At 29.5% G+C, this 25,066-nt stretch overlaps 1 protein-coding gene across 1 annotated transcript in view; it reads left to right on the forward strand.

The window, feature by feature from the left end:
- Window positions 1-25,066, forward strand: part of LOC123290698 (limbic system-associated membrane protein-like) — a 219,529-nt gene that overhangs the window by 186,953 nt on the left and 7,510 nt on the right. Inside the window, exons 6-8 of the mRNA XM_044870966.1 lie at window positions 15,548-15,685; window positions 19,726-19,875; window positions 20,062-20,121. Coding sequence (XP_044726901.1) covers window positions 15,548-15,685; window positions 19,726-19,875; window positions 20,062-20,121 — 348 coding nt within the window. The remainder of the gene's footprint in view (window positions 1-15,547; window positions 15,686-19,725; window positions 19,876-20,061; window positions 20,122-25,066) is intronic.

The following is a 25,066-nucleotide window of genomic DNA, read 5'->3' on the forward strand; positions in this document are numbered from 1 at the left end:
TGATTTCGATCAAGTATCTTAAAAAATATGAATCATCACCCTGTATGACTGTGCAAAATTTCAAATCGATATTGCTATAAATAACGATAATATGGGGGTCTCTTCATCTTAAATCTGACACACTGTATAAATCAAAAATTGATCTAGGAAATTTAAATTTATTCCCAGTGTGTCATTGGACTTCTCATGAATAAAAAAGCGGCCCTGTAAATGTTATAAACATCTACAACGGGATTTGATGTTTTCTTAAAAATTTCTATGTAGGTACTTCATATTCCGTCAATACTTAAATACAGACATAACTTACAGATATAATAAACTGGTTAATTGTAATTATGGATTTTTTTAATGTTTTGAATATCAAATTAAGTTATTTACAATCATTATATACATTTTAATTTTTTAAATCATTAATTTTCCATTAGTAGTAAAATTATATGGGGGTGCAATATATATTTAAAATATGTTCTGATGTGATTTATATGAGAAAGTACTCGCGACATCCCCAACCACAATTTAAATGACCATGCCATTATAATCGTCATAAAAAATTTAACATTAAAATATACGATTTGATTGAGAACGTCTACTCAAAACAGGCAAACAGATAACCAAACTTTATAACCCATATATACATATAGACGGAGAAAGGAAGCACTTAAAATGATCGAAGTTCGAAAAATTTGAGCAGTAAGTCGGATTTGAATGCAGTTTTCGACATTTGATTCGCTAGATTCAATTAGCATATTAAATATGGATTTTTATACCATGTATATATGAAATATACATAGTATATTAAGTTTAGTCCCAAGTTTGTAACGCTTAAAAATAATGATACTAGGAAAAAAATTTTGTCATAGGTGTTCATAAAATCACCAAATTAGTCCATTTCCGGTTGTCCGTCCGTCCGTCCGTCCGTCCGTCTTTGGACACGATAACTCAAAAACGAAAAAAGATATCGAGCTGAAATTTTTACAGCGTAGTCAAGACGTAAAAAGTGAGGTCAAGTTCGTAAATGAGCATCATAGGTCAATTGGGTCTTGAGTCCGTAGGACCCATCTTGTAAACCGTTAGAGATAGAACAAAAGTTTAAATGTAAAAAATGTTTCTTATCAAAAATTAAAGAACTTTTGTTTGAAACATTTTTTCGTAAACATCACTGTTTACCCGTGAGGGCGCCAAATAGGCGGAAATTTTATAATATGTACTATACTTGATTATCAGTTATGTATGTGTCACATGTTTGTATGTGTAATGTAATAAAGAAATCGACACTGACTATGCATGGTATTTCAACAATTAACTCAGTCAATGGTTTGTTTTCACTTGTTTTTCATTGTTTTATACTACATTTTTTTGTTACAGACATAATATTTTACACTTGATTCAATTGAATGAAATCATTTATATTACATTTTAAAACATATTTTAAAGATCTTTTATTGATACTTAGATTACAATATAGATTATTACTTCCCAAGTGAAAAAATAAAAAATACATCTTTTATTTGCACCTTGCTTGTCTTAATACTTTGTGAAAGCGTAATATTGGAATTTTCATACTTTAACAAGCTGCAGCTCTGAAACGGTAAGTTGTATCAAAAAAATGTGGTTATAAAAGTTATTTGTAAAATTGTAAGGAACAAGTTTTTTACTTAGATCATAGCTGAAAAATAAATATTTAAGGGCGAAAAAGTTGAAAAACACTTTTTTTGACACTTAAGCGCCACATACCGCGCACATTTTTTGTTATACAACATTGCACCAATGACATTAATTGTGGATAACAATGTCCCCTACATTTTTTTTTTGAATGAATTTTTCTGTAGTATGGCATAGTTTTCGTGAAAAATACGTTTCAAAATGAGTTTTTTTTCAAAAACTCACACAGGTAGCAGCTGGCCAAGCCCAAGTAAGCTTTCTTTCATCATTTTCTAACGACTCACCAACTTTCATCACGAGGGTTTTTTTGTTCCATTCTTTGACAAATTGACTGAACTAAATTACTGAAATATGAATCTCAGTAATTGTTTTGTGGTTGTAATTTAAATAAAAAATTTAATAAGATACCTAAGACGGTAACATTAAACCAAGTTTTTAGTTCATGGCTTTATGTCTCCTAGAAGGTGCTAGGTGTCTCCTATAGAATAGGGTATTCTACTATATTTGAAAAAGTACTTCAAAATGTTGATTTTGCTAATAAAAAGCCACCAAAAATTTATTTCGGAAAAATGCACACGCTTTCTTGCCAAAAACTTAAATTAAATTTTAAACCTTTTTTAAATTGTCAAGAACGCGGACATCCAATTTGGTGACGTAATATCGGTATCATTATACGAAATAGCACAGATAAGTTTGACAGATATATTCATAAATAACTAATTATAATAAATATAAATATTTATTTTCTGTGGATATATTATAAACAGCTGTCGACACTGAACTAACTGATGGTCTATGGTTCATACCGATATGACATCATATCAGGGCTAACCCGCGTTTTAAGTCACGTGATATACAGTTTAAAAATTACGCTTTTCAATTTTAATATTATAAGAGAAAAATGTGCTTTTATTTATATTTTAACTTTTTTCAAATTTTATAATTTATTTCTCACTACCGAAAGTACCCTATTTAATGTTTTGTCACATTGCCTATAACCAGCCGACGATCAAAACGCTTTCAACGATATCTCATTTGTCTACTTATCAAATTATGATAAGTAGTTTAGAAATTAATAGGAGAGAACAGAACATATATACATAACGATCAAACACATAACCCTCGCCGCTTTGAAAATTCACTACTGGAATTGTCAACAGAGTGAGAACCACGTTTCAAAGTAGATTGTCAAGGATAGTAAATGTCGAGGCCTGGTCATAATACGCATGTCTTAATATGCAACATAATATCCTGGCGGGTATTTAAAATAAGATTATACCACTTTTAAATAAAGTTAAAACAGTATTATGAATAAATTACCATTTTACCATTTTTAAAATTTTTGTTTCATAGAATTAACACAAAATTATCTAACAATATTAATCGTTTGAACGTTAAAACAAGATAAGATTTTATTTATTTATTTTAAGCACATGTGAATGTGAAATATAAACACATCATTGAAGCAGCTGATTCCGGTCATACGATCATGCGCATTGAATACCAGGCCTCCAAAATGGTGTTTCTCCGTCAGCTATTTGAATATTGTATTTTCATCTTTGTTAATCTACTCTGTGACGCCAAAATATATATATACTTGGTATACACTGGGCTTATCTATTTAAAATATATGATCTAAGCCTCGCCGTCGTCGGAGTAAAAATGATTTTACTTACAGTCTGTGTAAATAAACATGAGGTTTTACTGTAGAAAAATATATTTCCATTTTTTTTTCTTTTGTATTTTATATACATATTTGAGAGTTACTTTAGTTATAATATAGTTTGTTTGGCATTTTCATTCTTTCATTTCTCTCATCAATACAATTTGAAATTCAAATTAGGTTTTACTTATAAAATCTCCAACGGCTTAAAGTAAATATGTCGTACATTGTATAAAGTAACTCTTTTTTACTAAGAGAACATTACGTTGCTACAGTTACGTTGTCAGACGACAGTATGTAACATAGTCCTTCTCATTCATATAAATCGTACCTACTGCTTTATTGAATGCAGTCCGTTCTTCTTTTCTCTCTATAGAACTTAGAACTAACAGTAAAAGTATAGTAAGTAGAGTATAGGACACCTTATTGTTATAAAAAAAGCCTGAAGAGAGTTAGTAAGTATAATATAAAACGTATCTTTAATCTATAAACCAATGAAAAACAAGTATTCCAGCATTATAGCATTGTAATATAAAATTTATTGTAAAAACATTAAAACCAAAACTTTTCTAAAACACTTATAAATATTTTATTATTTATACATGAGCTATTTTACACCGGGTGTTCAATTATCATCAAATTTTGTACAATGTAATAAGAACGTTTGAACGTGTAAGATTCTAACAAAAAAGCGAAATTAAATTTAAGTTGTTTTGACGTAATAAGTAGGTACATCCGTAACTTTTATTATTTGTCTACAGAGTGTCCTAGCTAAGTTGGCTACATATGGAAAACCTTTTTATACCATGTATATATGAAATATACATAGTATATTAAGTTTAGTCCCAAGTTTGTAACGCTTAAAAATAATGATGCTAGAAAAAAAATTTTGTCATAGGTGTTCATAGAATCACCTAATTAGTCCATTTCCGGTTGTCCGTCCGTCCGTCCGTCTGTGGACACGATAACTCAAAAACGAAAAAAGGTATCGAGCTGAAATTTTTACAGGGTACTCAGGACGTAAAAAGTGAGGTCAAGTTCGTAAATGAGCATCATAGGTCAATTGGGTCTTGGGTCCGTAGGACCCATCTTGTAAACCGTTAGAGATAGAACAAAAGTTTAAATGTAAAAAATGTTCCATATCAAAAATTAAACAACTTTTGTTTGAAACATTTTTTCGTAAACATCACTGTTTACCCGTGAGGGCGCCAATTAGGCGGAAATTTTATAATATGTACTATACTTGATTATCAGTTATGTATGTGTCACATGTTTGTATGTGTTATGTGATAAAGAAATCAACACTGACTATGCATGGTATTTCAACAATTAACTCAGTCAATTGTTTGTTTTCACTTGTTAATTATATTTTGCAAATCATACTTATAAAATACATTATCCGTTATTCAAATTAATCAGTCAATTTGAAACATTTATAACAAAATAATTAATTCAAAATATTTATTTTTCATTCATTACGTTAAAATATATATTGTTGGTGTAAGTAAAAACAGTTATTTTCGGGTTGTTTTTGATTCAACGTATCCACCTTCGTGTTCCATACATGTAATTGTTCTTTTACAAAATTGTTTAAATACAATACGACATATCTCGGTATTGATTTCTTAAGCCGCCCTTATTATCTGGTCAAAATGGTTTACATTTCTAAACGACCATTAACATTCCTATCGAACTTACTTAATTTTATTTTTTGGACACCCTATACATTCTAACAGCTTTCCATATGTAGCCAACTTAGCTAGATACCCTGTATAAATACAACCATACCTATTTGCATTATTATCTAACTCGTCAGCACTTGCCTTATGGAATGGCGTAATTGACTAAATTGGAGGAGGGGGGTTGTTTGTTAAATAAAACCTCATCAAATCTCATTTTAACTAAGGAGGCATAATCGAAAATCTCACGTCAACTATCAATAAATATAAATTATTTTAAAGATAATAAAAAGAAAAATGTTCTTGAATGTAAATTTTACATGAAACAACATCAAGGTACATCTTACGTAAAACTCCCACTTAATCTCATCTAAACCCCACTTAATCTCATCTAAGAGGGGTCTCAATTGAATTTAAAAAATCTCACTTAAATATATTTCTCATGAATTTAAAATAAGACACGATAATACTCATGGGTGATGTCGTCGTGTAGTGCATCGTATCTGCATGATAGAGGTGCACGCAGCCTCTGAAATTGAGGAGCTGATAAATGAAATTATCAGTAGAAAGGTGGTAAAACACATATATGGTATCACAATGGGCTCTATAGCATAAGTGTGTCCTTCGTGGACAGCCAATATAACCTAACCTAACCTTTAAGAAGAGTGAAAATTTTTGTTATGTTCGAAGATGGTACTTTTATAGTTCGATAAGATTTTTCATTGCTCGCATTTTTATATTTTTAGAAGCATCATGGTATATTTACGAAATAAAGTCAATAAACTTGGGAAAAAAACTAGGAAATAAAATAATATTTTATTGAATTTCAATCGAATATTATTTACAAATTATGTTATCACATTGGATATGTGATACAACTCGATTCTCAAAAGAAATGTCAAATACATATACTGGAATTGTAGTATTACCAATATGTGTTGAGAAATCGATGAATACACCTTTATATGATACTGAATTAAAAGTATACTTTATGATAATTCAATCAAATAAGGATTTAACGTTACTGGATATTAGACGTAATCTGAAAACCGTTTAAAATTCACAAAAAATTATTATGTATTAAAATTCACATAAAAATATTATGCAAGAGTCTTAAGTCTTAAAATGTTTTTGGTCTTTTACAGTCTATAACTGAATTGTAAAAACTGTAAATATTATTTAGTCATTGTAACTGTAAATATTTTTATTGTCAAAACCGAAGCACCTGTAATGTTTAATTATTTAATACAGAATTATTATTATTTATTATTATTATTAATACCGCAGTTATGGTCTTTTACAAATAAAAAAATAATAAGAATTATTATTATTATATAAGTAAAACAGAAATATTTATCAATCAGCACAATAGTTGACTTAAACAGCAAATTATGGATAATGCTCTTACATAGCGAAACATTCACGACTTGTTTTAATCGAATTGATGGTAGAAGAAATTATTATAATAGAAAATAGGTGGGAGAAAATATTATCCATGTTTATTGGTATTACAGAGATCTGTAAATTCAATAACATGAACTTTATTAGAATAAAAATTAAATACGTGATTAAAAATATTATTAAAAAAAAAAAATTAATATCAATACTTTTCTATATAATATTAATTTATCTAGGCATAATATAAATTTCAAAATACGTGATTGAATTATACGTTTTCCGATGTCCAATTTTGTTTTTTTGTTTTTTTTTTTTTTTGTATTTATAAATTCAATTTTCATATATCACATACAATTTGTACTATCTACTGATAAAATCTACATCGGATTCATTTTCTACTTCCATGTGTCATGCATGCATAATTATTAAAATGTCAGAGGGTCAAGGGCTAGAAAAATACCCTAGTTAACGTATCATGTTCATAATAATTTGCGTTAAAAGTATTTATCGAGTTCTACTATCGACCCATTTTTCGGATTTCTAAATCCTATGGCTTAAAAATAAGAGAGATGGAATAATTCTTGACTTCCTTATAATGGAAGTTATTGTAATGGGTCGGATTTTCGAAAACGAAATTCTCAACATATCTTTGCGTTTCATGGCTAGGATAAGGCTTTAGTACCAATTTTGAGAAGAAGTATATGTGTTTGTGTGTGTACGTACGTACTATTTATTAGGTTGGAAAGTTATTCGTGTGGACCTCAACGGTCGCACAAGACCCTACCCGCAGCTTGTTTATTTTGGAGCTTACTTGACCCAACATACTCTTGACCAAAAAATATTACTGAACATTTTTTATTTATCTGTCCTACCATGACCAAAACGCAGGATCCTACGCATAAGCTGCCTTTTTAGAAGCCACTTCCGCGACTACTTAGCAGAGAGCTGGGTACTTCTGAAGACACCATGCCAAAATTAACCACTCTAGTACCTTCTCCATGATGATATCACACAAAAATAAGCAAAATATACAGATATATCTGCGCCACTTAGACGCTCTAAAAATTTCAACCTTTTCATTTCGTTTTAAGACTGCGCAGACAAATGGTTGTGCAAAACGTAGCATGTGGACCTGCCTTTAGAATTAACAACATATAATTAAATGGCATAAAAAGGGAATTTCTACTATTTGACTAACAAACTAGAGTGAGAATGAATTAAGAATGATATAAAATAGATTAATGTTTTATGGTTTTTTTTTTTGTTTATACCATGGAAATTAATGTTTATTCCCTCTTCAATCGCCATTAAAGTGCCATCTATAGTTTCAGGGAATTAGATTAATGTTTTATGGGTTTTTTTTTTGTTTATACCATGGAAATTAATGTTTATTCCCTCTTCAATCGCCATTAAAGTGCCATCTATAGTTTCAGGGAATTGCGAATTGAAAAATATTTTCTATATATTAATTTTTATTTAAAATGTGTAGGTATCTCGAAATCCATCAATGAATATCAATAATGTACTCTATCGTTCAAAATAGGCCACACAAAAACTGAAAAAAATTTGTGATCAGCACAACAAAGAGATAGATTTATAAAGGTGTGTTTGTAAAAGGTGTTTTATTGTAGATGGAGGGTTTGTTTTTTGTTAGATTTTCAAATTAATTTTTTTTTTTGCATGGAAGTAGATTATAATACATGATTTATTTTTAATTTATATGCATATCTACAATATTTATTGATGGTTTTAAAATATTAACTGTTTTTTTAGGACAGCCGTCAAATTATTTATATAATTTATTTTTAAAATTTATTTTTCATCCTACACAGATACGTTGAATTTATGAAAATAACTAGAACTTAACCAAACGCTTCGTTGGGAAACTTCAGTCTTAAGTACAAAGATTATTATGCTATAAACTTTACTTCATTTGCCATCACCCCCTTTTGTTCACAATTTCGTTTGAATAAAGAAAGATATCCACTCTTAAATAGCCACACACACAACTGATATTCCCATATTAATACATACTATAAAATTTGAACCTAATTAGCCCCCTCGTTGGTAAACAGTGATGTTTACAAGAAAATGCTTAAAACAAAAGTTGTTTATTTTTTTTATAAGGAATATTTTACAAGTTACATTTGAACTTTTGTTCTATCTCTAACGGCTTACAAGATGGGTCCTACGAACTGAATTGACCTATGTGGCTCATTTACGCACTCGACCTCTATTTTTACGTTCTAAGCACGCTATAACAATTTCAGCTTGATATTCCTTTTCGTTTTGGAGTTATAGTGCTTACGGGCAGTCAACAGGAAATAAAGTAATTAGGTGATTCTATGAGCACCTCGTAGCATCAATATTTCTAAGCGTTACAAACTTGGGACTAAACTTAATATACGATGTATATTTCATATATACATGGTATAAAAAATGCTTTAAATGTTCAAACTGTCAAAAATTTTGAAAAATCCCCAAAATGATAATTATGTAGATTTTTAGACATACTTCGACCTGAGGCAGTTCATTTTGGTCGCTAAGCCCCTCAACTGCCAGAAACGGTCCATTAATTTTCAAAAATAAACAGGCATAGTCCCGTTTTTATTATTAATACAAAATTTTTTTAGCCGTGCCAATAAGTCACTTTATAAGTTATTAAGCCACATTCTATATTGCAAAATATATTTACCAAGCGACTGGTTTATTTTCAATGTACCTACGCTTTGAATTGGACACACATATTGTGTGTACGTACTGTGAAACGTTTATTTAGATAGATTTAATTATAAATTAAACCGTTGACATAGTTTTCATGTAGTGTTTACGAGAAACACACAAAATTCTCCTGTTCGTTCTACTAAATTTAGGATTGAGATATTTACTATATATTTATAAAAACATTCGTAACAATTCGAAGAAAAATACGAAAACGAAAAAGTAAACTTCCCTGATTCCCAAAATGAATTCTTCATAATGATAAGTCTGGGTTACAAATAAAATTGAACCTCTAGACGTGGATATCAAGTGTCGAAAAAATGGGAATTTTCGAATTTCGTATTTTTTTTCTAACTTTGGTTATTATTTTTATTTATTTCCCTTTTTATACCATGTATATTTGTGATATACAAGGTATACTAAGTTTAGTCCCAAGTTTGTAACGCTTAAAAATATTGATGCTATGAACAAAATTTTGGTAAAGGTGTTGTCCGTCCGCCCGCCCGTCCGTCTGCCAACCCGATAACTCAAAAACGAAAAAAATATCAAGCTGAAATTTTTACAGCGTACTCAGGACGTTTACTCGTTATAATTTCGAAAACTGGACAATTCGATAATCAAGAACGCCGATGCGCAGACACAATTGTAATCGTGAACAATAAAATATTTTGTTTTATAATTTTATTTGGCTCATATATTCACTTTTTGATTTTGTGTCGTCATAACTCTTTTGCAGAATTAGCGTAACGTCAACCTAACCCCTCCCCCACTTTTAATCGTTGATTTCTGCAACAAAATCGGGAATAGAGCAACTAATTAGCACATAAATAGCACTAAATTTTTTGGGTTGAGCCAATTTAGTTTGAGATGGTGAGCGGACTAGGATGACATGGGTGGTCAAATTGAATTAAGAAAAAAATCATTATTGAAGGAAATTATTAAGAATAAAAATCGCGATGGAAAAATAGGGGTTGATCGTAGAGGGTTGAAAATTCACGGTTGTATGTATTTTCTAATGCTGTATCATAAAAAAAAATAAAAATTTACCTAGAAGTTAACAAAAAATTTAGGGGTGAACTTCCTTTAACATACAGGGGGAAGCAAAATAGCTGTTGTCCGATTCTCAGACCTACCCAATATGCACAAAAAATTTCATGATAATCGGTCAAGCCGTTTCGAAGGAGTTTAACTACAAACACCGTGACACGAGAATTTTATATAAGACTAGCTGTGAACTACCCGCTTTGCTGGGCAACATCCCCACTTGCACCCCTCCCTCCACATTTCCTTGCGTGGGATAACAGTTTTGTAATGTACACGTCATGCTCTTTTATTTGATACCACACTTAGGTATATTTGTAAATATTCGATAATTCCTTCCCACTTTCTCGCTACACCTTTCTACCCTCCGAGGGTTAAAAGTAGATAAAAACAATAGATCTTTGAAGCTGGTTGTATATCGTGTCAATATTTTAGCTTAATCAATGCACAACTTTTTTAGTTTTTGAAGCATATCCCTTTCAACCACTATTTCAACCCCTTACTCTACTATAATATGGATGTATTATACATAAAAACCTTCCTCTTGAATCACTCTATCTATTAAATTACCGCATCAAAATCCGTTGCGTAGTTTCAAAGATTTGAGCGTACATAGGGACATAGGGACATAGGGACAGAAAAAGCGACTTTGTTTTATAATATGTAGTGATGATAATTAATATGAAAGCATAAAGTTAACTTGGTAATTAAATTAAATGCACTTTTAGGACTTTTAGGATAATATCTTGCTGAATATTATTCTCAAATATACAAATAAACTAGGTATATTGTTTTCAGTCTATCAAATGATATATTTTTTCGTAATACTTACAACCCTCAAAGGCACACATAAATAAACAAATTCTAGAATTTATAATTCCCCATTTTAATATCGTAATAGCTTCGTTTTATTTTATTATATTAATATAAGGTGATTCTTTGCAATGTTTCCAGCTACTTTTCCAGGTAAAATCCGGGACTCCTTATTTTGAGGGAGCATACAAAAATTTTTTTATAAACATTATCAAAGATAATAAATGAGAACTCTTAGGAAATATAGTGGATATTTTGAAATAAATTTCAGTTTGTGCTCCAATTTCCCAGATCAATTTGTGCATTATATAAATACGTATTTCGACTACCATGTAGTCATCACGAGTATGAATGGCTAAGCGTAATTACTCTTATAGTGGTTGTTACTGGTTGCTAACTTGGTGACGTCCTGGACAACTATGTACTTTAAAACAAAAATGTTGTTTTTGTAAAAGATACCTTCCAGGTCAAACCATGGTTCAATTGGTTTATTTAAAGCAAACTACCTATTTTTGGTAGCTGATTCTGATTCTTTGCCCCCAAAATAAGCAAATTTCGTCCAGAAACTTTTTTCTTATACTATCCTTCCAGTTTTTAGCCTTAAGTATCGTAAAATTAGGTACCACAAAAAAGGTTCAACAAAAGCTGATTTTTTAAAACTAAGAATTAGGATCTAAAAATGGTGCGTTTAACTTGATGAAAATTGGTCACCATTTGAATCCGAAGGCGTCTGCAGATACACTTTTTTAATTCCGCCCGATAATTCGAATAATGGATTTTACTGTTTTTATACCCTGTATATGTGACATATACATCAAGGTATATTAAATTTAGTCCCAAGTTTGAAACACTTAGAAATATTGATGATGTGAACAAAACTTTGGTTTAAGTGTTCATGAAATCACCTAATTAGCCAATTTCCGACTGTCCGAGTCTGTCTGTTTGTCTGCCTGCAAACACGATAACCCAAAACAAAAAGTAATATCGAATTCAAACTTTTATAGCGTGCTCAGGCGTAAAAAGTAAGTTTGAGTTCATAAATGAGAAAAATTGGCCAATTCATTCTTGGGCCACTAGGACTTATCTTAAATCGTTACAGATAAAAAAAAAACCAAATTTAAAAAATGCTCCTTATAAATAAATTAACAAACAACTTGGTTTGAAACATTTCTTCATAAATATCATTGCTCTTCGGTGAGGGCGCAAATTGTGCAAAACTTGGTATCCGTTTTCTCTAAAACTATAACACATAGAGAGTTGAAAATTTGTATGTAGATTCAACTAATAAGTCTTGGAATAGATTTTTGAAAAACAAAATAATAAGTTTTCTAAAATTAGTAAACTGGAATAAATGGCGGCTTTTTTTCAAATGTGTTGGTTTTTTAAACTAATCATTTACGTTTCATTATATAGAATGAATGTCAAACGATTTTAAGCGTGCCAGCATCTGAGGTAATTGCTTAGGTCTAATCCATTGTAAATTCGTAAGATGTAAAGTGATACGTCATAAGTATTTTTTTAAGTCCAAAAGAGAAAAAAATCAGCGAAATCATTATGTAAAACATTTTGTGATATGAAAATTTATTTATTTTTTTTTGCTAAATGTCCCTATATTCTTTTGATAAATGAGAAAAAAATCAGCGAAATCATTATGTAAGACATTTTGTGATATGAAAATTTATTTATTTTTTTTTGCTAAATGTCCCTATATTCTTTTGATAAATGAGAAAAAAAATCAGCGAAATCATTATGTAAGACATTTTGTGATATGAAAATTTATTTATTTTTTTTTGCTAAATGTCCCTATATTCTTTTGATAAATGAGAAAAAAATCAGCGAAATCATTATGTAAGACATTTTGTGATATGAAAATTTATTTATTTTTTTTTGCTAAATGTCCCTATATTCTTTTGATAAATGAGAAAAAAAATCAGCGAAATCATTATGTAAGACATTTTGTGATATGAAAATTTATTTATTTTTTTTGCTAAATGTCCCTATATTCTTTTGATAAATGTCCCTAGCTGACCTAAGCAATTACCTCAGATGTTGGCACGCTTCTCACTGTTTGGAAAGATAGGCGATGATTAGTCTATGTATACTCTAAAGTCAATGACTTTAATACAACGTTGATATTCAACGCTGTCTATACAGGTTATTTCAACGAATAACTCTGCTAATTATTTATTTTTACTTGTTTTGCTTTTTATACCATGTATTTATCAAATATACATAGTATAATAAGTTTAGTCCCAAATTTGTAACGCTTAAAAATATTGATTCTACGAAAAAAATTTTGGTATAGGTGTTCATAGAATCACCTAATTAGTCCATTTCCTGTTGTCTGTCCGTCTGTCTGTCCGTCTGTCCGTCTCTCCGTCTGCCTGTCACACGATAACTCAAAAACAAGATGAAATTTTTATAGCGCACTCAGGACGGAAAACGTGAGGTCGAGTTCGTAAATGAGCAACATAGGTCAATTGGGTCTTGGATCTGTAGGACCCATCTTCTAAACCATTAGAGATAGAACAAAAGTTTAAATGTAAAAAATGTTCCTTATCAAAAAATAAACAACTTTTGTTTGAAACATTTCTTTTGTAAATATCACTGTTTACTCCCGAGGGCACACATTATATATTATATTAGAGCATATTTTATAGTATGTATTAATATGGGATTATCAGTTATGTATGTGTGACATTTAAAGGTAATGTAATAGAGTAATCAACACTGTCTATACATGGTATTTCAACAATTAACTCAGTCAAATGTTTTTTCTCACTTGTTTATGAGGTGAAATGAGGTGGAAACTTATTTAAAAATCATATTGTATATTTATGTAATGAAAAAATTTATTATATTTATTCAGCCCCCTCTAACATTTAATTCATACCTTTGGATGATATCATCAATCGAATTGGACTGATTCGATTCGATGGCTATAACATTTTCAATTACATTTTATTGAAAATAAATTTCTTCCTTTTTTTCTTTTCAAATAAGAATGAGATTTATGTTATCTAAAGCAATCTTTTTTTGTTTTATTCTTTTATATGTATATTTTTTGAATTCATATATAATAAGCTGAGAACTGAAAAACATTCAAATATCATTTGAAAATTATTTTTTCAATATTCAATATTCAATTTTAATGCACACTTATATTATTCTTTTATTTGGTTATACTTTACGTTTAATGCTTATTTTTTTAAGAGGAAAACATCATAGTCGCGTTATTGAAGCCGGATTCAACTACAAAGGTGCTCAATTCTGATGCTTTATTCATTGGAATAAACGTGAGACATAGTTGAGACATTGGAATCAATGTGTTTGTTCTTCCTGGAGGAAACATATAAAGCTTATCTCGTTCCCTTTGCCTTTAATCGTATTAACATTTATTATAAAAGTTGTAGAAGATAAGCTCTCTATAAATTTTGTTTGAAAAATTTTTTTTCTACGTTAGGCCTTTTTGAAATAGAGGGCGCAGAAGATGGAGCACTCAGTTACACGCATCTTAGTACAGAGTCAATATTTATAAATATAAAGGCATTAAATAATTATTTAATGAATAATTAAGTAAGAAAATCGCATAATGGACTGGGATTCACTATTTAATTATTCATTAAATACTACTTAAATAATTATTGATTAACATTATATTTATAATTATTGGCCCAGCACTAAAGTACGTTAAGCTGAGCGCTCCATCTTCTGCATTCTTCGTCTCTTTCAAAACGGTTTAACGTACAAAAAAAGTATGTAAATAAAATTGGCAAAGAATGAGATATTTTCAAAAAATGATTTTTGCGACCTTTCACCTTGAATATCTGAGGGCGCGCACACGTGACCATATGTGACTTGTGAGACAATATTTGTACTATCAAAATAAAGGTTTTTACACAAATTCAGATTATTCCGTTAGATTCCGAAGTGACCAGGTTTCATTAACTACTATAGAAAAACTTGCCTGGATAAAGAGTATTTTTATCCCATCAACATAATGTGCGTGAGTTTCGTTTCCATGGTAACGATACACTACTTTAATTATAGAATTGTATGGATGCATATATAATTGTATGGATTGCATGTAAGACTTACATTTAAAATTTAATATTCTTGTCTCACAAATTTAAATAAATAATTATTATAATTTACATTTGAAAAATAATATTTGTTCAATTTAATTTCTTATTTTCACAATTTTTAATGCATTAAGTTTAATTAATTCGTGTTTTTCAATAATTTTAATTTGACATTTCTATTACATTAACATGTAAAGAATTGCAAATTAGTCATAACAGCCCCCTTTAACTCCAAAATTTTTCACTTAAAGCGCTGGCATCGATTTTATTGTCCCTACCATTACTACGCACACAAGGAATAGAAAATTCAAAGTTTATATGTGTGCAACAAAAAATATCTACCCCTCATACGCTCTCTATCTTTTGCAGATATGTACAAACAGTATTACAACAAACCGTTTCCACTCAATCTTAAGCCCCATTCTTAGAATATACAAATAAAAACTGTATTTTTCTTTTTATTTTCATGCGTGCTCACTACAATTTAGTTCCACCAATGATTTGGATACAAAATCAACTTGTCGGTGCATACGAAGGACAACAACTAACGTTAGAATGTCATTCAGAAGCATACCCAAAGTCAATCAATTATTGGACACGTGATAAGGGAGAAATTGTACCACAAGGTAAGTGTTTGCATATAATGAGAAAAAGAAAAAATTTTGTTTTTTTTTTTTTCACAGAGGGATAGTATATAAGATTTATTTTTATAACAAGGGTGTAAGCATATAGTATAAGATTTAATTCTTTCAATCCATTGTCTACCCACATTTCCCTTACCCCAATGGATGAATGTGTGTATGCTCTTGTATTACATACAGCATTACATAAAATATATTAAATTACTCACAGTGACATAAAATTAATAGAATTACATAACATGATCCATGATAAGATTAGTAATCTTTGGATGGACACATGTTAACATGTTAGACATGATTGGATTTTTGTGAATTAAATGAAAGTTATTTTATTTCTTTATCTGTTACTATCAAATATTTAGTAATTAAAACCGAAAAGGTCAAATAGGTCAAATCAAGATAAATAGGATAATTTTTGTCGTTTATGAAGCATTTGAACTTTGTAAAGCTTAAGGCGTCTCGATATTAAAACGAAAGTGTTGCCATAAAACTGAAATTTTTTGTGTCAATTAATAAGTATTAAATTAAGCTTCTGTATAAATTTCAAGTCGAGTCTCTATATGGTTCACGAGAAATGGATTTTAAAAAAAAGCCCTTTTTATGTGGTGGTAAATGAAGAAGTCGTAACTAATATTGTTTTTTTTTTTTTGTCAATAAGTGCTTTTAAAAATGTACAAAAAACCTCTATCAATATTTCCTAAGTTTTAAGCTTTATGATCATAAAGCTAAAACTTTATAAGCTTTATAAGCTTATAAAGTTTTATTTAAATTTTTGTTGTCACCCTGGGCAAAAGCACCTCTAGGGTGTGGGCAAAAGCACCACATCGTTTGATCTAGAGCGTGAACAAAGCTTAATCCCATATTTTCAGGCAAATCGGAGCTAAAAGAAAGAATTTAGAGGTTTTAGCCTCGTTTACTTTAAGTATAAAGAGTTGAAATGTTTACTGGGGTTTAATTTAATTTAAAGTTGTAATAATTTCATCCAAATTGGTTCAGTAGTTTAGAGTTCAAATGTGATACTGTTATGTGTAAGCAAACGCATATTTACTTTTGTAATTTTTGTGATCGGACAAACTTACATTTTATAGATTTATTAATTTACAAATACATTGTACAAAATTTTGGTCAGGGCGTCAATATTTTGTAAACATCTCCTTTATAGGAACGCACTATATCGATCATGAGCGAGATACTCCGATTCGCATTTGGTCGATTTTCGGGTGCTGTGTCGTGCCCATCTCCTTTTTTGAGGGATGAATTCGCGCTTGTTTGCGTATAGAATTGAAATTTTGAACCTTTTACAGCCTTTTTAAAGGTGTTAGAAAATTGTATTAATTAATTATCCCAGCAATTTCCACAGGTTTTAAAATAAACATGATTATGCAAAAGCATTTGGAACCCAGACTATATTATGTTTATATTTTAGTTATTCCATGTTTTGCAAACGGAGAGTATGCATGCCTAGAATATGTTTAGGACGAGCAACACAGATACTAAATTAGATTTATCATAGCACATATTACAACATATTATACAAACATATTTAAAGGAATACCAAATGTGTTATAAACACATGAAAATGAAATACAAAACGTTAGGTAACACAAATTATTATACAACGACTTCCATTAATAAAAATTAAATTGAATATCATCCTATTCAAGCTTTATTCTTAACTTTAAATAATTAATAGGGTAAAACTTTTTTCATAACACTTTTAACCCCCGAACCAAAAAAGAGGGTTATAAGTTTGACCGTTATGTGTGTCTGTCTGTCTGTCTGACTGGTTGTCTGTCTCTCTGCCTGTGTGTCTGTGTCATCATAGCACCTAAACGGGTGAACCGCTTTTGGTTTTTTCTTTTGAAAGGTAATTTAATGAAGAGTGTTCTTAGATATTGTTTCAAGTGCGAGTTTAAGGTTTCGTACCCAGAATAACTACAAAATAGGCGATGATCTTCAAAATCGGTTCAATTTGTAGAAGGCTCTTAGATATGTTTCAAATGTAAATTTAGGGTTCTGTACCCTAAAATTTGTCGGGTTTTTTTTTAAATTTAGTAAATTTCTTAATTAATCAAAATTTTGATATTATGGTCGCATAAAAGAATATATAATTAGCCATTCTAAGGGAGTCCTTGATAACAGCTCCAATTTTTGGTAATTTTTTTTTCAAAATGATTCTTTTTGTGTTATTATCTAAAATCAGAAACATTTTATATTGTAGAAGTCATTTCAGAAAGACATTTTTGGAATTCCCTAAAGGAGTGAACATATAAATCTTCATTCTTGAAGCTAATGGTAATTGCTAATTAAAGAAAGTGCTAATTAAGCACTTTCATTTGATACCAAACACACTATCATTAAATCTAATTTCTTTTTCTATCATTATTTTATTTCCATAAGAGGGCGCCGTATTCAATTTAATGTAACGCCACATAGCCTATAACCAGCGGACAATCAAGACGCTTCTAAGCATACCTCATTTGTCAAATTATAATAAGTAAGTAGTTTAGGAGCTCGGAGGGAACAGACGAAAATACATAACTTTTAAACTATTTTTCGGTTATAATATCGTGATTGAGTATAGCAATATATATTTTACATTTTTGAAAAGTGCTAATTACGCCCTTTCATTTGTTTTTCAATCATAACTTTATGTGCACTAGTGAGCGACATATTCAATTTAATGTGTCGCTACATAGCCTATAATCAGTGGGCGATCAAGACGCTTTCAACGATATCTCATTTGTCAAATTATGACAAGCAGCTTAGAAGCTATGAGGGAACAGATATACATACATACCGGTCAAACACATAACCCTCGCCATTGTATAGTCGGGGTAAAAATTAGAATTTCAACACGTTGTTAATAGCAAATAGTTTGCCCACAAAAATTGTATTAAAATAATTTTTAATACAATTTATTTGTTTTTAAGGATGTATGAGCATGGTAGTGGGGGCACAAATTTAAAAATAGATATTTTCAATTTTGATGATAAATTTATATTATTACTTGACGATATAAGACGAAAAGTAAGAATAAAATTTTTCGATATCTGGTTTAATTTTCAAAATATCGAAAATTGAAAATTTTTTTTAATTATTTAGCTTTCGATATTTCGAAAACCAAGACACATATCGAGAAATTTTATTCTTATTTTTCGTCTACATTCATGAAGTTATAACAAAATTCATCATCAAAGTTGAAAATAAGATAAAAATAATTTCAACCCTTAATCTACCCTGCTCTTACATCCCTTATATGGACGGTGACACTTAGTTTTTTTCTTTTCTAATTCATTGCTAATATGTTTACTTTTTATTAAAAAGTTTTTTTTAAATTTGTTTTCATTCATTCCAAATGAAAATTATCAAAAACTTCCAAAATATGTCGTTTTTTGAGATTCCTCCATAAGAGCCAATGTATTTTATATCGATTTTTAATGACTTTTTTCTTAAAAATTTGCACGGATACCTAAGCTGAAATTTTAACCACATATTCTTTGAGTAAAAGACTACCTACAAACAAATTTTGAGCCTATAAATCAAACATTGTTGTCATGCTCATACATCCTTAACTTTTAACATTATGTCTCGAAAATTTTATCTCTTTTTAACTATTACTTTTTTGCATTATCAGTAATGCACCCTCTAATAATGTATACCTTTCGTAAAAAAGCATTGTTTTACTTGCTTTCTCTCTTCAAAAGAGTGTACAATGAGGTAGGCAGTGAAGAAAATTCTTAGTTTGTATTGTTTTATATATGCTATGATATAAACATTGGCTCTCTATCATTAAATTTTAAACTTATCATTTTCAATGTCTTCCATTTTGATATTCAGTTTGCAAAATATAAAATTAAACTTTTTTTTTTGAATGAGGTCTCTATGCACAGAACTTAAATTTTCGCATTTCTCCTAAATATATAAAGGCATCCTTATTTTTATAAGATTAAATCACAGGGCAACTTTTAAATAATTAGTAAATTTTCCAGAATGTATTAATTAAAATTTAGGTCTATTTGTAGGTGGAAAATATGATCCTATATTGTTAGACAATGCTTATAAAGTACACATGAAATTAACAATAAAACGAGTAACACCAGCTGATTTTGGATCATACAAATGCGTATCAAAAAATTCATTAGGAGATACCGATGGAAGTATAAAATTATATCGTAAGTATATTTCCAATTTATTTTTAATTTTTTTTAATTAATGTCACTTATCATCATTTTTTCTTTTCCAATCATATTTTCATTTCCTGCCAATGAAAATTGACATTTTTTTCATTGAATAATTTCATCATTTTTTTAACATTATCTATTGGAATATATGTCAGTTAATTTTTTTTTTTTTTATAGCATTGCCACAGTCGTCCAATGGGATAAATCCATATAATAGAACGGATAGGAATCGTAAAGGTATGTTAATATTTTTAATTATTATAGTCATTTGTAGGTATGCATTAAAATGTAAGATGTGAAAGTTGTTTTAAATATTTTTACAAAAGAGAATTCGTATTTGTTACATTGAGTTCTATTTCTCGAAATATGTAGATAAATTTGAATATTCCATATACTTCTGGGAATGAATTTATGCATAAATGTGATTTTAAAGGAATGCATCATATAGCACTAATTTTGAAAAATATCTTAAACAAAGCTTTTCAAAATAAATATCACTTTATATGAAGATGTGTAGATAAAACCGAGTAATAAGAGTTTTACCAATATACCTCAGACTACAGAGAATTTATTTCTGCATTAAATTACGCAGACGTTGTTATATCATGCATATATGTAATATGCAAGGTATACTAAGTTTAGTCCCAAGTTTGTAACGCTTAAAAATATTGATGCCACGCACAAAATTTTGCTATTGGTGTTCATAGAATCGCCTAATTAGTCCATTTCCGGTTGTCCGTCCGTCCGTCCGTCCGTCCGTCTGTGGACACGATAACTCAAAAATGAAAAAAGATATCGATCTGAGTACGCTTTTTACAGCGTACTCAGGGCGTAAAAAGTGAGGTCGAGTTCGTAAATGAACATCGTAGGTCAATTGGGTCTAGGGTCCGTAGGACCCATCTTGTAAACCGTTAGAGATAGACCAAAAGTTTAAATGTAAAAAATGTTCCTTAACAAAAAATAAACAACTTCTGTTTGAAACATTTTTTCGTAAACATCACTGTTTACCCGTGAGGGCGCCAATTAGGCGGAAATTTTATAGTATGTACTGTACTTGAATATCAGTTACGTATGTGTATGTGTCACATGTTTGTATGTGTTATGTGATAAAAAAATCAACACTGACTATGCATGGTATTTTAACAAATAACTCAGTAAATTGTTTGTTTTTACTTGTTTTTTTATTTAAATAGGTTCAGTATCACGTACTGAATGTAAAACCCTTACAAAAATAGCCGAGGAAAGTGCCTCCATTTTAAGGAAAACCGTTTTAGGCTATATCTTCATAACTGCGCACTTTAGATCAAAAATAGTAATAATCTTTATTGCAGATAATTAAATTACCCACCTTTTTTGTCAAATAATTTTTTTTTTTTGTATCACTAACCATTTATGACTTTTACGACTATGACGATTAATTTTTTATAAAAAAATAAAAAAATATTTCAAGCGGTGGTTGCTGCTTTTGCAGGTAAGAAGGCAAATTATTTATTGCTAATTAAGTTACTAACGTTAACATTTTTCATAACTAACGTTGACATTTTTCATATATTCATTGAATTTTTATCATTACACTATGTATACTTCTTTTGTATTAATCTTGCACCCGGTGATTGCAACCTTAAACGCATTATAACTTCATAAATTTTAATTTTAGAAAAAAAAGTTAAAAGTTAAAGTATTAGGAAATTTTTAGATCATTGTCTTCTTTAAATATAAGAGGCTGCTATGACTTATTTGCAGTTATTTACATGTTAATGTTATAGAAAATGTCAAATTAAAATTATTGAAAAATACTAATTAATTAAACTTAATGCATTAAAAATTGTGAAAATAAGAAATCAAATTGCACAAATATTATTTTTCAAATGTAAATTATCATAATTTTTTATTTAAATTTGTGAGACAATAATATTAAATTTTCAATGTGAGACATAACTGCAATTAAATTTCTGTTTGGCGTTACGATACCACAGACAGGCAGACAGAAAGGCATACAGACAGATAGGCAGACAGACAGACAGACCCTTTTTTTAATTCGGGGTTTAAAAATGAAATGTACGCCTAAAGGACGGTTATTTATTTGAAATTATTGTTAAATAAAAATGCCATATTCAAACTTCTAAAGTTTTAAAATAATCATATTGGTATCTTAAACAGTTTTGGTTTTATTCCAATTTTAAAATATATAGCTCTTATCTGATCATCCTTTATAGATATTTGTAAAATACCATGATGCATACTTATTTACTTTTATTGCACTTTGTATAATCCCTAAGGGCTAAGGCTGATGAATAATGCTAAATTTTGTTTTTACATTTATTGAAAAGAAAGTGTTTTATTGCAGGGAGTATTATAATATTGTATGCAATCAGATTGGCATATAAGTATGATAGGTATGACTATATGTTTATACAGTGTGTCTACCTTAGATCATATATTTTAAATAGATAAGCCCAGTGTATACCAAGTATGTATATTTTGGCATCACAGAGTAGATTAACAAAGATGAAAATACAATATTCAAACAGCTGACAGAGAAAACACCATTTTGGAGGCCTGGTATTCAATGCGCATGATCGTATGACCGGAATCAGCTGCTTCAATGATGTGTTTATATTTCACATTTCAATGTGCTTAAAATAAATAAATAAAATCTTATTTTGTTTTAACGTTCAAACGAGTAATATTGTTAGATAATTTTTCGTTAATTCTATGATAAAAAATTTTTTAAATGGTAAAATGGTAATTTGTACAAAATATACTGTTTTAACTATATTTAAAAGTGGTATAATCTTATTTTAAATACGCGCCAGGATATTATTTTGTATATTAATACATGCGTATTATGACCAGGCCTCGGCATTTATTATCCTTTTCAATCTACTTTGAGACGTGGTTATCACTCTGTTAACAATTCCAGTAGTGAATTTTCAAAGGTGTCTACATTATTTGGCACCATACGGAAAACTTTATTAACGAAAAAAATCTCTGCTTTCGCAAATACATATTAACATTCACTTTTACCAGAGAGTGTACAGGGGATACACAAAATGAAAAAGTTGGATAGGAATGTTCATGGTCGTTAAGACATGTAGACCATTTAGAACAGATAATAAAGAAAACGTTTCAAGAAATCACTCCCCAGATATGTAGGAATGTATTTAAAATTCTCTAGGTATCGTTTTTGAACTTTCCCTTCGATATCTAAATCGAACTGTTTTCACTCAAAACAATAATCACATCAGGTCAAGAATTATAAAGGGTGGATTCTTACGAAATGAACACACTGTATATTAATATGTATATATATTTCAAACATACGTGGTATAAAAATATTTGAGATGAAAATACATCGCCATCTTTTGAATATTTACACAAAAGAAAAATAAGATTGTTTGAGGGAAATTTTATACCTTTCACCGCCATCTATTGAAAATTTATAGAACTTAAAAGTGAAAACAACACTGTCGCTTCAAAAAAAAAATTCGCAATAATAAAAAATGAGGTTCATTAATCGAAATAGAAACTATCCTGTCTTTGGAAAGTTGGACCAAAAAATAAAGATCCACAGAATTTTTTTGAAATCGGTTGAGTAGTTTCGGAGATTAGTGTAAGCGGACATCGTGACACGGGATTTTTAAATATAAAGATATTGATTGTCCACATACCAGCCGATCCACCCGTTTTTTTTTTAGGAAAAGATTTTTTAGACATGCATTCAACTTTTACCTTCACTGTGTGGTTTTCAAACAAATATTGACTTTTTATAAGGGACAACTTTTTAATTAGAAAAATTCTCTTATTAGTTTAATTTATTGCCCGCATTGGATATGTGCCTTAGAATCCAGTAATTTTTCTCGACAGAACCGTGTATAGGTGATCTCCATGGGCCCATGGAAAGGGGTACATGGAAAAAATATCAGTTTAATTTTGTTAAATTTAATAATGTACTTTTATCAATTGCTACAAAAAAAAAAAATTATTATTATAATAAGCCACTAAATTTTAAATTCGCAGCATCTGTTCTACTGTCAATATTCTTATTGGTCTAATTGTTCTGATGTTTTTTCTAACTTCATTCATCAAATATTTCCAATAAGTTTTCGGTTTGCGGAAGGAGGTGGAAAAAGATATAATCATCTCATTACTATCCCGAAGTATTATTCTATTCACAATTTTCATTTAACTAGGTATTTTTTCGAGAAAATGTATAAGAAATTACAATATTTCAAAATTTCGAAAACTATAAAAAAAAAGAAGCAAATGAATATCTATCCTTAAAACAAAAGCCTGTGATTTGTGGAATCTTCGAACTATCAGCCAATTTTTCTATATAACTGTTTAAATTTTATCAAATAAGTTGTTAAAAACGAAAAGAAGAGTATTCAAATTTTTTCGTATGAGTATTCAAATAAAATAATTGATGAAATAATAATTTATAATAAAAGCCATAAAAGTAAAAACTAGTTCTTTTTATAACTCAGTTAAAACATTATAAAGATATTCAAAATATAAATCTCTTCCGTTCTAAGTATGTTGTTTTATTTAAAAAGGAAACTGACAAAATCCAGAAATTTACATATTGAATATTTTTTTAGGAGTTGGTAGTTTGTAGAAATTTTTATGTCGTGCTCATGAAGCTTATAAGAAGGAGAACGATCGCTATAGAAAATATTGTCCCCGAAATATGAATGAAATAAGTGAGGCGCTGCGACCGCTAAGTAGTATCAATAAAAGCGCTAATTTGAAATGATATATCAATTTGTACATTATGCTAACAACAACAGCTAACTTCACAGATACTACTTCTTGATGACAGCGCGGCTGGTGGCTTAAAAATGAACTATAAATTCTACAAATTTTCAGGGACAGGTGCGCTAATGCTTTAGTACATAGCGATCTTTCTCCTTCTTTATAACCTTCATGGTCGTGCTACTATAATAACAAAATTATTGTACAAGTTATACTAAATTGTGTAAGAAATTGAAGTGTAACTTGAATTCATATAATAGTATTGTAAACGAACCTTTTTCCTTCGGAAAATAGTTTTCTGGGTGTATTGACTTGCGATTTTTTGCATTGGCTTCAAAAAATTATCTCTATATGGTTTAAAGCGGAACTTTTTAGTTTTAACCCCCTCGCCATTGAGGGGAAGGTAGTTTCTATCGTAAGAAAAATG

Source organism: Chrysoperla carnea, chromosome 1 (assembly GCF_905475395.1).
Source record: "Chrysoperla carnea chromosome 1, inChrCarn1.1, whole genome shotgun sequence".
Taxonomy (NCBI): domain Eukaryota; kingdom Metazoa; phylum Arthropoda; class Insecta; order Neuroptera; family Chrysopidae; genus Chrysoperla; species Chrysoperla carnea.